The sequence below is a fragment of the Ovis aries genome, chromosome 5, assembly GCF_016772045.2.
Source record: "Ovis aries strain OAR_USU_Benz2616 breed Rambouillet chromosome 5, ARS-UI_Ramb_v3.0, whole genome shotgun sequence".
NCBI classification, from domain to species: Eukaryota; Metazoa; Chordata; class Mammalia; order Artiodactyla; family Bovidae; genus Ovis; species Ovis aries.
This window is the reverse complement of record NC_056058.1, coordinates 56,602,834-56,619,990: the sequence shown is the minus strand read 5'-3', so window position 1 is coordinate 56,619,990 and position 17,157 is coordinate 56,602,834. Positions and strand designations below refer to the sequence as shown.

The following is a 17,157-nucleotide window of genomic DNA, read 5'->3' as shown; positions in this document are numbered from 1 at the left end:
TATAGCCTCCTCTACATACATCAACTGTGTGACTCCAGAGTTTCTCTCAAGCTTCTGCCTCTGTCAGTGAGTATGTGGTTACTGTTGTTTAGTTGCTTACTCGTGTCCAAGTCTTTGTGATCCCGTGGGCTGTAGCCTGCCAGGCTCCTCTATCCATGGAGTTTTCCAGGCAAGAATACTGGAGTGGGTTGTCATTTCCTCCTCCAGGGGATCTTCCTGACCCAGGAATTGAACCCACATCTCCTGAGGCTCCTGCATTGCCAGGTGGATTCTTTACAACTGAGCCACCTGGGTGGCCCCCATTTGAGTATCTCTAATTGGAAAAGCCCATTCTTGGCTCAGGAAATCTGGAGTGGTGATCATCTGGCTTCCAAAAGTTGGGACATCTACGGGGCTAAGGCATAGTTGAAGAGGGCCAGCTCTGAAGAGTCCCAAGCCCACGCGATATACATGCACTCCAACACACACCATGAAGTCGACCACAGTGGAAAGTATTGGAAGACCCATTGCAGTGATGTCTGCAGGTAGCACAATGGTGAGGGGAAATTAAGGATCTTTGAGGTCAAAATTCTTGAGGTTATGTTGAAAAGGTTGACAGAGTATGGTTTCATTTAGGCACAAGGGAGAGACCCCTCCAACTGATGATGCTAAACAAACTAACTGATAAATCTCAATCACTTTAAGCTTCAAGACAAGACATGTTTGTGGGACATACCTATATTTCACTTACCCTTTTAACATAGAGCCATTTTGAGATGGCTCATTCCTTTTAAAGTTGATATTTACCTCCACAGCCCGTATAGGCTTCCTTAGCTTTGCTCACCCTTTGGTACATAGTCCCATTATTAAATTCTCAGTTGAGCAGGACTACCTTTTTCTGCTGCAACTCTAACTGATGGAGCCAATCAACTGTGAGCTCCTCCAGGGCTATATGATATATCTCTGAGCCCTCAGCACTGTTTACTGTAGCAAGTAAATTGTAGATGCTAATAAAGGTTTGTTTGCATTGGGGGGAAAAGAGAAAATGAAAAGCCTATTCTTCATTCAAGACAACAATATGGCTAGGAAGCTTTTCCCAAATAGCTTTTCCCTGTGTTGTGACAGCACTATAAAGGTCTGATAGAAGTTAACAATAAAGTGAGTCATATTTTATAGGTAAAACAAACCAGACTTCCTAGTGGACTGGATAAGGTAAATAGGGGATTAAAAAAAAAAAAAGGATGACTTCTAAGCTAAGATCTGGAACAACTGGACATGTGATTCTGCCATTTATTGATATGGGAAAACTTGGGGAGGATAAGGTTTTTGAGGGACTAGTTAAAAAAAAGACATCTGTATTTGTTGGGTTAAGTTTGAGATACCAATAGGATATCCAGGTGGATTTAGTAGAAGGGGTTGAATATATAAGTCTGGGGTTTGGGGAATGGTCAGAGCTATGAATATAACACAGGGGGTCATAAAACCTATAGGTGGGACCAGTAGAGATAACCTGGACAAAGCCTGGGGGACCAGCAACATCTAGAGAACAAACTAGAGGAGATACCTGTTAACTGTATATATGGGAGTGTTCTCACCCAAAACCTGCCTGGAGTTAAGTACTGTCTTACTTATCTTTGTGCCCAGTGGTGTTAGTCATACAAATTTTCAATAAATGCTTGTTGAGTTCATTTCAATTCTAGAAACAAAGAGTTGTAACCACTTAGAAGTCTCTCAGCCATACACTTTAATGATTTTGCAACATTTGCAAACTAAGCATGAAGGACCACTCCAACATCTACCCTAGAGTACAATACGGTGGACAGTTCCATGACTGCTGGCAACAGACTGATCTAACTTCCTAACCTTTCCTTACCCCCTTTCCCTAGAGACAGTCTCTAAAAGACATGGCCCAGTGGTCATGGTGGATGGCAGAAAGCCCAGGATCCCAGCATGGTCCTCAAGGCTGAATAGCAGGGGTCTCAACAGAGCAGCAGCTACTGGAACATATGGATCATCAGTAGGAATTCCCCTTCGTTCTGGACTGAAGCATCTAGAGATACAAAATGCTCAATTTTCTGGAAGGTTGCATGGGAAACTCTCTAGTATCTTCTTTATCTAGTCGTACTTTTTGCACTGACTTTAACAGTTTAGGCTTTATATTTTTCTCACCTCCTTGATCCTATGACACATTTAAAGATTTGTAAATCAAGACATATCTTTTTTTCTTCTTTTTCTCACTGCTGTTCTGATTGGGTCTACATCATGCTTCATCTTGGAAATTTAGTGTCCTATCTGGTCTCCTTCCTCATTGTCTCCCCACTATGCCACCAAAACAACCGCACCGAAGCACTGCTCTGTTAGGGCACCTACCTGCCAAGAACTTCAATAGCTTCCTTGTTACCTACTGGGGGGGAAAAATGCCAAACTTCTAAGGATGGCATCCCAGATCTCCCAGAACTTAATCATTTCCAGGCCAGTGTTCCAGCATTGGTGCCCATCAAATATATCCTGGGTTGTAACTATCAGGCCCCTGTTTCCTCTAAAACAGTTGTTATGCTTTCTCTTTGCTGTATCTCAGCACATACCATTTCATTCACCCAGGATGCTTCACCTGTTTCTCCACCTGTTACCATCCTACCCACTCCTCGACTTCCAGAATATGCCACCATCCTCAGGGAGCCCTCCTCACTCACCCTACAGGAACGGGAAGTTCTTGTCTATGTTTTTGAAACAAGTGTTGTTTTTAAAAAGGCAATTATCATATAGATGATGGTGATGGTGATCAAGATAGGTAGGGATAAAGGTTTGTTGTTTTTGCCTGGGAAAACTAGCATTTTCAATTTCAACATACTGTACTTAGCATAACATATAGAAGCCTATAGGGACTTCCCTATTGGTCCAGTGGCTAAGACCCCGCGTTCCCAGTGCAGGGTTCCAGGTTTGATCCCTGGTCAAGGAACTAGATCCCACATACCACAACTAAGAGTTAGCATCCCGAAACAAAGGTGGTGATTCTGCGTGCTGCAATTTAAGTCCTGGCAACCAACAAATGAAAAAAATTAAAAAGTCTATAGTTTACAAATAGTCGGTTAAGCATCTGTCTACAATGTGGGAGACCTGGGGTCAATCCCTGGGTCGGGAAATCCCCTGGAGAAGGAAATGGCAATCCACTCCAGTACTATTGCTTGGAAAATCCCATGGACAGAGGAGCCTGGTAGGCTACAGCCCATGGGGTCGCAAAGAGTTGGACACGACTGAGCGACTTTACCTTTTACCTATATTGACTAAATAAATGAGTGACTCAATTAACCAAGTATAGTAAATCTCCGTGTCTCACAGTTTATCTATTGTATAATTCTAGGTCTTTTTATATATTGGATTTTCTTAAAGTCAACTCTGTGAGGAAACCATAGATCATCACATAGGTGACTTCCTTTCACAAATACTGAATTAAATAGCGGATATGTCCAGTCCCTGAGATGCATTCTGAGAAGCAAGTTGTAAATATGAACACATTCCTGCCCTCACAAAGCTAACAGACTAAAGGAGGTGACCACACTTAAAAAACAGGGACCTGTATTTACCTGGGGTGGGGTGGGGTGGGGGGCTTCCAGGAGGAGCTGATTTGCCAGCTAAGACCTGATGGAGTCATGAGGGTTGTTCAGACTAAACTGTGCAGCGGCATGTGAGGCTGAGGACCGTGAGAGGAGGCGGGGCAGAGGATGGGGGGAAATGAAAAGTCCTATGGGAAGAGAGAAATAATCAGAAAATTAAAAGACACTCTTTATGCCCAGGATATAAGTGAGTGATGTGGAGAAAGTAAGCCTAGGAGAATGGGCAGGTTCAGGTGTAAAGAGCACTCTGAGATGTGAAAGATACACTCGTATATGGACTCTTAGGTCTTTGAAGGATTTTAAGCGGGGCACCAACATGAGCAGACTAGCCTGTCGGGAAGACAGCCCTAAATTCATGTGCCAAGTGGTCAGGAGCCCTTAGCAGGCGGCTCTCACAGGCAGCTCAGGCTGAGTGCCTGACGAGTGCGCAGCCCAGGTCTCGGTCGGGCAGTAACTACTGTCTCCACGTCCCCCAGGGCTTCCAGGGCAGAGGCTGAGGAGACCTTCCCGAGGAGCAACACGCAGTAGCTGCTGAGCCATCGCACCCAGGAGAAGCCGCAGGAACATGGCAGCCCCTGCTTGAGAGGAACTCAACACCAACAGACTCCATTCAGAAAGGAATAATGTCCAAGAAAGGGCGAAATAAGGGCGAGAAGCCCGAGGCGCTCATTGTCGCCCTTCAAGCTGCCAACGAAGACCTCAGGACCAAGCTCACAGACATCCAGATAGAGCTGCATCAGGAGAAGTCCAAGGTGAGTGGGGCTTCCTGAGGCCCGCCTGCCGCCCTGCCTTGGTGGACTCTTGTCTGCTGGTTGCCAGAGGGGGCAACAACCCCTGCACTTGGGGAGATTCCCTGGGTGTGGCAGAGGGGATTTGAGCACAGGATACACACAAAATGAGAAAGCCCTGCTCATGAGCTCTGCATGCCCAGGAAGCCAGATGTAAAAATTGAGAGCATACTCCCCACCACCACCACCTCTGGACCAATGACTAAGCATGTGGCCTTGATGGGTCCCACCCTCGCCTTCTGTAGTCATTCCCCCTGAGGCATTTAGAGGTATCTTTGTAAAGCATGTCCATCCTGCCATTCTACTGCTCAGAACCCTGCAAAGCTGCCCACCTCTCTCAGTCACAGGACTTTCCCCACCACATCAGGACCTCCCCCCTCCAGCTGCCCATCATCTGACTCAACTCCTACCACTGCTGTCCCCAGATCACTCTGCTCCAGCCTCTTCACTGAACCAGGGGACACACGCCCATCACATGTGGGCCTTTGCCCTTCTTCTTCCCCAGCCAGCAGCATGCTCCTTGCACACTTCCTGCAAGTGTCAGCTCTAGTCAAGCATCTGACTACAATCTCCAAAACAGAGCACTTCCTGGGTCTACACACTCCCTAAGGCCTGCCTTTTCCTGGTTCATCTCAGCGCAGTTTTTGTATTTATATATTGACTTGTTTAATGCTTCTCTCCCCCCAGTCAAGTGTAATCTCTGTGACAGCAGCCTCACTTACCTCTCCATCAGTAGAGCTTAAATAAATGTCCAGGACTGAAAAGCTCAACATATATTTGTTGAATGAGTAGATGAATGACTGAAAGGTGATTTCTATCCTTTTACCTTAGTATTATCCTGTAGAGCTGGGAGGAGGTTTAAATTAGACACGCACATAAAGGAGTGATGAGGAGTATATGAGAAAATTCATGTCAGATGCTCAGAGAGCTGCCTGGAACATAGTAAATTCTGGAAAAAATAATTCATAGTAGTATCCCTTCCATATCTGGTATGCTTGAGTCAGTTGCTAATTAGACTTAGGAAAGTTTCTTTGCTTCTAAGTCTCATCCATTAAATGAATATGCTAATGCTTCTCTTATTAGAGTGGTATGGGTATCAAACAGAGTCATGGACAGGAAATCATTTTGAAATATGTGACAGGCGTGAGACATTTTTGCAAAGTAGAGACAATCATGTCAGTGTAAAATTGCCTTAAAGAGATAACTCTTTGTGCAGTAAGGAAATGTTCTTAATCAAGTGACAAATAACATATATCCTTACTCTTTTTTACTGCCTCTTCTTCCTTGACTTTACCATTACATTTTAATTAGTTCTTTTCTCCCAAATGTATTTCTCCTGGTTTGAACAATAATAAAGCTTGAATTGGCCAAAGCTCCTGGCCCCCTGTCTCAGTTAAGCCTTGACCTTGGATAAGCAGGCCCCAATGTAAAGTTTGTGAAGGGTATTTTTCAGTTTCCATAAAGTTAAAAAGAATGTGGTGTCACAAAACAAAACAAACAAAAACAAAGTCAAAAATGTTTGTGTAAGAGTCAGAAAACCAGAATATTGCCTTTTTCTCTCCTCGGGGACAAATTTCAATTTCTCAGTGTGTCGATCTGTAATTCAGATGACTGAATCTGTTTCTCCATATTCTTGTCTCTCAAGCATCACTGGATATTAGAATAACCTGAGGGAACTTATTAAAAATTGAGATCCCTGGGCCCAGAGTCCAAAGATTCTGATAAAGTAGGAGTGATGAGGCTCAGGACTGCAATTCCAGCACACGGTCCAGACAGTCCCCGTGGAGGTGGTTTTTTGACTTCGTGTTGACAAACACTCCACTCCACAATTCCTTCCAGGTCGACAAGCTATGAACATTTCATTGGTTTTAACTTTCCCTGGGGCAACATAGCATTTTGAGGGAGGCAGGTTGCTTTAATTGTCGTAACAACAGAATAACAAACTACCTTCTTGGGAAGAAGGCTATCCATCTGGATACCGGGAACCGTAACCTGCCCCTGGTTTACAGAGACCAAGCTCATGAGATTTTAAAGAGGCAGAGGCCCTGCAGATCCCAACCCTGCCATTTCCCACATGTGCTTACCTTTTAAAAGGGGGAACTCTTGACTGGGGACAGAGCTGTTTATTGTGCCTGTTTATCCAGGGCTGGGCACTGGTGTCTAAGCCAGCAGTCAGGGGTCATCTCCCTTTCCTCTGACAAGAGACTAGAAGCCAGGCTCTGAAATGAAAGCACTGCCCTTGTCGTCCACCCTCTGCCCCTCCCCCAGACTCCCTCTCCATGGCAGTTAATTATAATCCTAGCACAGGGGCGACAGCAAAGCCTCACTGCTGTCAGCAGCATTCCCCAAAGAGCAAAGGGAATTTAGAGGGCAAACAAGTCATAAAGCAGTTTTATTAAAATAAATACGGTTGTGTTACCAAAGGCCGAGGCTCTAAGAGAGAGAACATGAACAAGGCCGACACGTGAATTCACACTCTCAGTTTGACTCCAAGGCTAGGATGATGATAAAATGACAGTTTAACCTCAGGGGAATGGACAAGTTAAAGAGTGGAAACCTTTGGAGTGATGGGATATTACTCATTTTTCCAGAAAGACAAATCATCCCATTGACATTTGCAGAAAATATTGCAGATAGAGCAGGGTCACACGTGCTGGACTTTATTGAATGTTTACCATCTGTCACACATGATAAGAACTGCGTTTCCTCCTCACATAATCCCAGCTATTTCCCTTAGCACCTGAGTGACCCTGCGCAGGTTATGGAATACCTGTGTCTTCCTTTGTCGCATGGGATAATAGTCGTGTTTACTTCCTAAGTTATGTGTGTGTATTTTTTGAGCGGATATTATCAGATATGTTGTGTTACAATTCAGTTATCACATTTCACCCTCACTACCATTCTCTGAGGTGGGCACTGTCATTACCCACATTTTACAAATGCGGAAACCGAGGCTCAGTGAGATAAAGCAGTTCACTCAGAGTCACGTGCTTGTTGGTGACGGAGCTGGGTCTTCAAGTCCCCTTCCCTCTCCTCCCAAGTCTGTGCTCTTTTTTCACATGTTTTCCCGTTTTATTGAGATACAATTGATGTATAACAGTGTGTTCATTTTGTGTGTGCAGCATAATGATTTGATAGATGTATAAATTGTGAAATGATTATCACAGTAAGTTTTGTCAATAGCCATCACCTCACAGAGTTACAAAGATTTTGCTCTTGTGAGGAAAGTGAAAGTGACAGTCTGTCAGTCTTGTCCAACTTTTTGCGACCCCGTGGACTGTACAGTCCATGGAATTCTCCAGGCCAGAATACGGGAGTGGGTAGCCTATCCCTTCACCAGGGATCTTCCCAACCCAGGGATTGAACCCAGGTCTCCCGCTTTGTGGGCAGATTCTTTACCAGCTGAGCCACAAGGAAAGCCCTGAAGATGTAGATACTGGGGATTGAACCCAGGGCCTCATGCATGCTAAGCGTGCGCTCTACCACTGAACTATACCCCCAGCTGCTGTGACGAGAACTGTTAAGATATACTCTTTTTGCAATCTTCAAATATTGTTAAGAGGACTGTTAACTATAATCACCATGCTATGCATTACATCCTCAGAATTTACCGTGTAACTGGAAGTTTGTACCTTTTAACCACCTTAACCATCTCTGGTAACCATTCTGCCTCTGGTAACCACCAATCCATTCCCTATATCTATGAGCTCTATTTTTTTTTTAATTCCACATGTAAGTGTGATCATACAGTGTTTGTCTTCATCTGGCTTATTTCACTTGGCATAATGTTGCAAATGACAGAATTTCCTTCCTTTCTATGGCTGAATATTTCATTGTGTGTGTATAGGAGGTGATATATCCCATTTTCTGTATCTATTTATTCATCAGTGGGCATTTAAGTTGTTTACATGTTTTGCAAAGCCAGTGCTATACTTAAAACATGTGAATGTCTGGAAAATACTGAAAACCATAGGCAGAGGAAGAGACAATGTCAGAATTTTTCTTCATACTATTATGCAAATTTCAAATGAACAAATGAAGTGTGTGTGTGTGTGTTGGGGGAGTGGGGGATATGCCCCTATCCTTCCCCCAAAATGCCTGCATTTCCACTGCAGGGAAATGAAACTATTAGACACAGCCCACTTCTGGTGAGTAGAAATTATCTGAAAGATTTGTAAAGCACTGATAGGAAAAAACATGGAGATATGTAGGTCATTTTGACTGGACTCCAATCATAGGGGCCAAAAGGATGTAACTATGGGGGCCTATGGTGGAGAGGAAAGAACACAGGTGGGGTCTTTCTGCTGGATGACCTTTTTGGGCCTGCATTTGTGCATCTATAAAATGAGCAGATTATGAATAACATGAAAGACCTAAGGTCCTTTCAAAATAGTCGAGACTAATCAGGAAAGGAATCTGCTCTAGCTCTTCAGGACCCTTCCCTCCTGATCACCAAGTTACATGACACTGTTCCCTTCATTCCATGTACTCTATCTAGCACATCGCCCGGTAGTGCTTTAATCACAGGACTCTGTACTTATGAAGAAAGTGAAAGTCTGAAACTTATGTCTGAAGTTGTTATTTGTTTGTTTGCTTGTTTCTTGCCTGCTGTCCCTGCTCTAATGAAATGTATGCTTCCATGTCTGCTTCAGGGACCCCCTAAGTAAGGGATCTCCAGTGTTTACAGTGCTGCCCGACATGTGGGAGACATGTCCTACTTGTTGAGTGAATTATCATGATTGTTTTTAAAACATTCCCCAGAACCCCATGGCATAAGTACAATATAGTATTGATTGAGGCGGGCCACCCCAGGCTTGGGTGGAGGAAACATTTCCACCAGATCTGTCTTTCTTGGACCAGCACTGAGCCATGAAGCCATGGTATTTTCCTGTGTGTCTCCTCTGTGGACACTGATCTGCTGCTCAGGGTGTGCAAGCACATGAGGGATTGCTGTGAGACGTGAAATCCACCCACCTAGTTCCCCAGGGTTTCATTCTCTCCCTCAGAGACAGCCTGCAGCTACAGTGAAGCCCACAGTCACAGAGGGGATGAAGCAGGAGCAGAGGACAGGCCTCTGAGGGTCAAGTCTGCAGGGTAGCAGGCCTGGGATGCTTGCTTTGGGCAGAGTCAGCTCCAGAAAGGAGTTTCCACCCTTAGAACAGCCCTTTAGACTGCAAAGCAGTCCTCACTGAGAGCCTGGGACAAAGGCAGCATCTGATTACTATTCTGATTTCACTGAGAAAGAACACAAGTTCTATGTAATTCATTTGCTCCCAGTGACACAGCTAGAGGAGGAGCCAACATGGGAACTCCCATCTTCTCTAAGGCTGTGATCAAGGTGGTGCTTTCTTACTCCACGGCACTCTGTTGCCTCCAGGGTGCTCTCAAAAAACCAGCCAACCTTCTCTCTCCTCAGGCTAGTACTCTAGAGTTTGCAGGCTCAGGGCCCACGCTGGGCATCCAGTACTTCTTGCTTTCTGCAAATTTAGTTTTGTTTTCAGGAAACCTAAGTAACTAAAAGCAACAAATGAAAAGAGAGAAGCTTTTATTACTTCCCCAGGTTGTATAAAATCTCCCTTATGCTATGCTGTGCTTAGTTGCTCGGTTGTGTCCTACTCTTTGGGATCCCGTGGAATGCAGCCCGCCAGGCTCCTAGGTCCTTGAGGATTCTCCAGTCTAGAATACTGGAATAGGTTGCCATGCACTCCTACAGGGGATCTTCCCAACCCAGGGATCAAACCCAGGTCTCCCGCATTGCATGTGGATCCTACCAACTGAGCCACCAGGGAAGCCCAAGGATACTGATATGGGTAGCCTATCCCTTCTCCAGGGGCTCTTCCCAACCCAGGAATCAAACTGGGAACTCCTGCTTTGCAGGAGGATTCTTTACCAGCTGAGCTACCAGAGAAGCCCTTATGAGCCCCATTCCTATGGTGGCAGCCTCTCCCTCTTCACATCTCCTGTTGGAGAATTACTTCGTGCCCATGAAAACCCCTGCCAGCCCACTGTGCGTTTAGGTCTCTGGCTACATCTGATGCAGATATTCCAAGCTGAACCTTTTGCTGGCTTGTCTTGTCTTGATAACCTCTCAACCCTCCTTACCTTTGATAGGCAGTCCAATGTTTAATCCTAGATTTCACATTAAAGCTCAAATATCACCCTCTTTATCTTAGCAGAATTTACAGTGGCATTTTTCAAAGGCAACACTAGAATTAGGACAAAGAAGAAAATATAATGGGAAGCCTGGAAAGCTAGTCATGAATTTTCTTCCTTCTGTCACTGTGGAAGCAGGATTAAATTTCCCTAATTATTATTATTTTTTTAATAAAACCCCTGGGGTAAAAGTGATATAAGAAGTCTTTTATTCAAATCTCTGTTCAGTGCTCACCCTCTGGCCCTGTCCCACCCTACCCCCTATAACTTCTTTGTATACATTAAGCAGTGTTTTCCAAGTTAAGATGAGATGTCACCAAGAAATTCAGGACCTCTTGAGGAAACCCAATTTTATCTTTGAACATCTCTATTAGGAAAATAGTTGCTAAGGTCTTATAATATAATAGTAGCACTTATCTTAGCACCATAATATGGGTATTTAGATTTATGTTGTTCATGGTATTAGTATACATTGCATGATAAAAGATTAATGTGCAAAATGCTCATCAAATTAATATTTAATATCTACCATGTATTAATAGTTATTAATTGCCCATGTGTTCTAGCCTATCCAAATACTTTGCTGGATTATGGAAGTCAGTCCTTTCAACAATCATATGAGAAAGCCCCAGCTTGCCAAAGCTTTCAGAACCAACTAGGAGATCTGAGATCTGCCCTGACCTGGCTCCTGGCCCAGCCTTCTTTATGTTGTGCTTCTGTAGAGCCTGTTCCCCACTTTTCTCATCAGAAATTCAGATGTAATAAATACTATCTATATCATAGAGTTGCCTAGGATGTTAAGTGTATTGATAGGTGTAAAGCCTTTAAAAAAGTGCCTAATTCATACATAGTAAGTTAAGCCCCCGATAAATGCCTACTATTTTTGGTGATGGAGCTGAAATTTTTGTCCATATAACATTTCCACAAGTAAAAATGGATTCTCTCTTCAATCAACTAATTAATTTTTACCTTTTGAAGTATTATCTTCACATTTTTTCATATTACTCAGGGGTAGTTCTTCATCTTTTTGTATACTCACTTTCATGATTTACATTAAGATATTAAAATCTATTTCTTAGTGGTACAATCTAAGCTATAAATAATTTTCAGAAAATGTTTTTACTACAAAATTTTTATTGGCTCTTTTTTTCCTCCCAGATGTCAGTCACATTCTTTGTATCTCCTTCATAGTGAAACTCTTTTCAAGTTAAAAAAAAAAAAGACTGTACCTAGAAATACTGCCAAAAATGACAGTTGCCAAGACAACCAAATAAGTAGACATTAAAAAGTGCCAAAAGTAATTCAATGTTTTTTCTTTTTTTTTTTTGAATACTCTGCTGTGATGGGAAAAAATGCCAGTGTGTGTCCCTATTTGTTTTGTCTTCATGCTAGAGTATATTTTCCATACACCTGTGTTTTCACTTTTTTTTTTCTTTTTCATTCATCTCCTCTCCAGTCTACACATAAAAGATTATTGTTTATAACTTGAGAGAAATTACAGAATCACAGACTGGTACAATCTAATACACCTGCAGAGAACTTCACATAATAATTTCAGATCATGAGTATTTCCTCTTATATCCAATATAATATTACCTTACATTTTACAGTACTTTTCAGTTTAAGCTACTTTCCCATTCATTATCTAATTTAATCCTAAAAATATCTCTTTTACAGGTATTTTTTTTAAGTGTAATCAAAGATCCTCAGGATAAAGCAACTTTCTTAGAGAGAGTAGATGGTGAAATCCAAATACAAACCCAGAATTCATTACCCTTTATCCATCTTTACTACAGCTTTTCATTGTTTTAAGAAGAGCTGCTAAAATTCCCCTAGTAAGTCATTACCTATCTGCTCTTAAGGTCACGATACTGTTCCAAATGCCTAAGGAACGTAAATACATCCTGCTAAAATTGGAGATGATAGTTTCCTATCACTTGAGTTAATTTCCCCAAGGTAAATTAGATGGAAGGTAAATTATCAGAGATTCTAACTCAGTGAAAAATAAGGCCCCTCTTTTCAAAACTTACATTATATAAAAGAAGAATCAGCAAGCATTTTCCGTGAAGTACAAAATAGTAAATATTTTAGGTTTTGTGGGCCAGAGAGGTTCTGTGAAACTACTCAAGTTCATTGTGGCATGAAAGCAGCAATGGGCAACATGGAAATGGATGGGCCTGGCTATGTTCCAATAAAACTTTATTCACAAAGGGGGAGGGGGTGGGAAAGATTTGGCTCATGGGGTACTGTTTGCTCACTCATAGTCTAGAAAGTCCTTCTTCACTTCATTGAAAAAAAAATGGAAAGATTTAGGCTGTCATTACTGAAGCATTGGGAGAAATATCAAAAAGAACACAGGCAGGCATTATATGTTGGGGGTATTTTTCTTTTATTGTTTTGTACAGGGAAGGGATGGATGAGGGCTGCTCTGGGTACCAGTGCAAGCCCATGTTCTCTGAAACGTGTGGCAGGATATATTATTCCTGCCTCTAGTTACGAGGCTAGCCAGGGGAACATATTGGCTTACACTCTTTAATTTTACACATGCTCTTTGTCTTCTGTGTTGTGCTGATAACCACTGGGTAGACAAAGATGAACAAGGCTCACTGGCAGCCTTCTAGGAGTTTTCAATCAAGGTGGGGTAGGAGAGGAGATGGTGAAGACAGACAAGTGCGCCAAAAAAAAAAAAAAAAGAAAACAGCATAAAGACAAATGTGGAAGAGACCAGCAAGGAGGTGTTAGCAAACTGCACAGAGAAGAAAAATGCAGGAGAAATGAACTTGGTCCTGGGAGATCAGGGTGATATGACCAGAGAGGGTAGCATCTAGCTAGGTCAGGAGGAATGAGAGGATCCCAAAAGGAGCTGAGGAAAGGGCAGATCAGGAAGAAGAAACAGGCAGGCATGAAAGTGTAGAGATTCAGGGTGTGTGTAGAAAACAGAATACAGCCCTATGGCTGAGATGTCGAATGAGGAGTTAAAATGGGGCCTGAAAGTCCAACCAAGTCTTCTGAGAGCTGAAAGGGGCAGCTGAAGTGTTGGGATTCTATCCCCAAACAGGAAGAAGCCCTGGCACATAGATCATAACAAGATTTTGCTAAGAGAATGTCAGCAGCAGTGTGACGAAAGCTCGATTCGTTAAATGAACCTCCAAGAACTCTGAAGTAATGCTGTCCAAAAGAAATATAATGCAAGCCACATAAGTGATTTTAAAACTTCTTGTAACTACAATTTTAAAAAGTAAATATAAGCCAAATTAATTGTAATAGTATACTTTATTTTACCTAATTTATCCAAAATACTATATATAGTTTTGGACTTTCCCGGCAGTCCATTGTTTAAGACTGCACATTTCTAATGCAGGGAGCATGGGTCTGATCCCTGCTTGAGGAAGATCCCACATGCCACAAGGCCAAAAAACTTCAAAATATTATGGTTTCAACCAATGTAAAAATTATTAATGATATATTAATGTTTACCTCATACTAAGTCTTAGAAATGGGATGAGTATTCTATATCTGTGGCCAGGCTCAGTTCAGACTTTCCAGTATCACAAGTGCTCGCTGTGGCGATGGCCACCGTGAGGGACAGCGCTGCTCTAGGACGTACGCACTAACAGACACTGGGGAGGGGACCTGGGCTGGGCTGGAGGCAAGACCCGAGAACAGTCGTGGGGAAGCCTGACTCTTTATTTCGCCAAATCTCCTTGTGTCCTGAATCCTTTTAGAATAACCTACATGGGAATAATTGTTGTACCTTTAAAATCAAATATTCATAGAATGCCATGTGGACTTAGAAAATTCTGTTCTAGCTAAAGGTAAGTAAACCATTAAGGTAAGTAAAATCTCAGACACTTTACTTCATAATTACAATTGTTTCAATAAGGAATTTGGATCTTACAATATTTTAGCTGGAAAGGCTCAGCAATTATTTTACAAATTGTTCTAATTTTACAAATGGCAAAGACTCAGTATCACTCACCTAGATATTACTCCCGGCGCTGCCTGGTTTTTCCCTTTTTCTAGGTTACTGCCTGTGTGTGTATGTGTGCAAAAGACTGAGACAGAGGAACAAAGACAGGCAGCAGAGATGACAGGAGGAGGAGGACAGTACAGGAGCCTAGTGAGGCTTTTTTAAGCTACAGATGCCAGGCCACGCACTTACCTACTAAATCAGAGACCAACTCCCAGCCAAATTAAGGCAGTGCTATTGCTATAAAGACCTGTATTACCATTGGAAATAGTACAAAACACAGGAGAATTTTTCTTTTCTCCTTGCAAGTAAAAAGATTAGAAGCAATACTTTATTAAATTCCTCAGAGTGTTGACATAGGTGGGGGAGAGAGGGAGATAAGAGGTATTGAAGAATGCAGACAGACACCCATGTAGCCGAAATAACAGCCACTGACCTCCTGTAACAGAGAAGTCCTTGTACTGCAGGGGTTTTTACTGGTGTGTGTGTATCTGTAAAAATTTGGGGGGTGGAACCAAGTTGCTATGGTAAGGAAGGTGAAGTTGAGCACATATCAACCATCTTCATTCCTCACTTCCCTCTTAGCAGCAGTTATCTTCTCTTCAAAAAAAAAAAAAAAAGGAGAAGAAAAAGAAAGGGAAATGTTTTATGCTATCACTTTAGGCACCAGTTTTTTAGTCTGATCAAAATATTGAACTATGGACTATCCTGGGTGTCCTAGGACATGCACAGTTATCAGTTTAGACCTCACTAGGGATGTGTCGGAGAAGGCAATGGCACCCCACTCCAGTGTTCTTGCCTGGAGAATCCCAGGGACGGGGGAGCCTGGTGGGCTGCCGTCTATGGGGTCGCACAGAGTCGGACATGACTGAAGCGACTCAGAAGCAGCAGCAGGGATGTATAGTCTAGAATGATCTCCAGATGATCTATTTTGAACTCCTCACCAAGATGAAAAACATTAGAGCACAGTTTCCTAATTTTAATGTGTATGTCAGTTACCTGGGGATGCATTAAACTGCAGGTTATCATTCATAGGTCTGGGATGGATCCCCTGCATTTCTGATAAGCCTCTGGGTGATGCCTGTGCTGCTTGCCTGAAGACCACACAAAAGAGTAAAGCCCCAGAACATCAAATATTTGTCTGAACAAAGTATTGGAAGCATCCTTGGGTATTTCCTCCTTTCACATAATGTGAAAGTTAAAGTGGCACAGCCTTGTCCAACTCTTTGCGGCGCCATGGACTGTGCAGTCCATGGAATTCTCCAGACCAGAATACTGGAGTGGGTAGCCTTTCCCTTCTCTAGGGGATCTTCCCAACCCAGAGATCAAACCCAGGTCTCCCGCATTGCCTGCCGAGTTTTTATCAGCTGAGCCACAGGGGAAGCCCAAGAATACTGGAGTAGCCTATCCCTTCTCCAGGGGATCTTCCCAACCCAGGAATCAAACTGGGGTCTCCTGCATTTAGGCGGATTCTTTACCAGCTGAGCTACCAGGGAAGCCCTCACATGCTGTCCTCCCTGCATAAAAAGGCCTGTGGGTTTCCACGGGCACCCTCCCTCCTACCACTGCGGGCTAGAATTTGAAAAGAGATGAAGCATTAGGAGATCCCAGGGATCTGAGCTGCCAAGCCTGCCTAGGAGCACATCTTTCTCATGAGGCTCACCTCCCTTCCTCCTTTCGCCTCTCAGGTATCTAAACTCGAACGAGAGAAGACTCAAGAAGCCAAGAGGATCCGCGAGCTGGAGCAGCGCAAGCACACGGTCCTGGTGACGGAACTCAAAGCCAAGCTCCACGAGGAGAAGATGAAGGAGCTGCAGGCCGTGCGGGAGAATCTCATCAAGCAGCACGAGCAGGAAATGGCCCGGACAGTGAAGGTGCGGGATGGCGAGATCCAGAGGCTCAAGTCAGCGCTGTGCGCGCTCCGGGACGGCAGCAGCGACAAAGTAAGGACAGCGCTCACCATCGAGGCCCGTGAGGAGGCCCGGAAACTGTTCGATGCCGAGCGCCTTAAGCTCTTACAGGAGATTGCGGACCTGAAAACGGCCAAGAAGCAGGTGGATGAGGCGCTGAGCAACATGATCCAAGCGGATAAAATCAAGGCTGGGGACCTCAGGAGTGAGCATCAGTCCCACCAGGAAGCCATCTCCAAGATCAAGTGGGAGTCGGAACGGGATATTCGGAGGCTGGTTAGTAACCCAGGGCAGAACCGTTCTCTTTCCAGGCTTCAGACAGCCTGGGGCTTGCTTTTTCAGGTGTTTTTTCGTGAGTGGATTACAAGCAGTGCCCCTCTTCTGTCTAGTGCTGTTCAAAATATAATATAAGTCGATAGGCAAATAGATGCACCCAGGCCAAAATTGGCATTGTAAAAGGTAAAAGATTTTAGAGTCATCTTTCTCATAAAGATTGGAAATTTCTAGCCTCACACGTATGGCAAGGTATTTATTTAATGGCTCGTTTCCTTGGGTGTATATAAAAATTTTCTGAATGATATACTCTTCCAACATCAGCATGTTTTGTAGGCTTTCCATTTGTAAAATGTTTTTACAGGGGCGGGGGGATTTTCTTTGGCTTTCAAGCTGTCTGAAAATGGCAGCCACTGGGAACATACTGAGGAATTCACGTGTTTTCTCCCCAGGAACCGTGTCTGAAAGCA

The 17,157-nt window shown here is 43.4% G+C and overlaps 1 protein-coding gene and 1 non-coding gene across 7 annotated transcripts in view; one reads left to right on the top strand and one right to left on the bottom strand.

Moving 5' to 3' along the window:
- Positions 1 to 17,157, top strand: part of JAKMIP2 (janus kinase and microtubule interacting protein 2) — a 200,122-nt gene that overhangs the window by 125,396 nt on the left and 57,569 nt on the right. For all 6 annotated transcript variants that reach the window (XM_060416545.1, XM_004008936.6, XM_027970375.3 and 3 more), the window contains exons 2-3: positions 4,070 to 4,345; positions 16,193 to 16,690. In XM_060416545.1, coding sequence (XP_060272528.1) covers positions 4,217 to 4,345; positions 16,193 to 16,690 — 627 coding nt within the window. In that variant the 5' untranslated portion in view covers positions 4,070 to 4,216. The remainder of the gene's footprint in view (positions 1 to 4,069; positions 4,346 to 16,192; positions 16,691 to 17,157) is intronic.
- On the bottom strand, positions 7,810 to 7,881 carry TRNAA-AGC (transfer RNA alanine (anticodon AGC)). Its single transcript has one exon. It is a non-coding gene; the product is annotated as a tRNA-Ala (tRNA).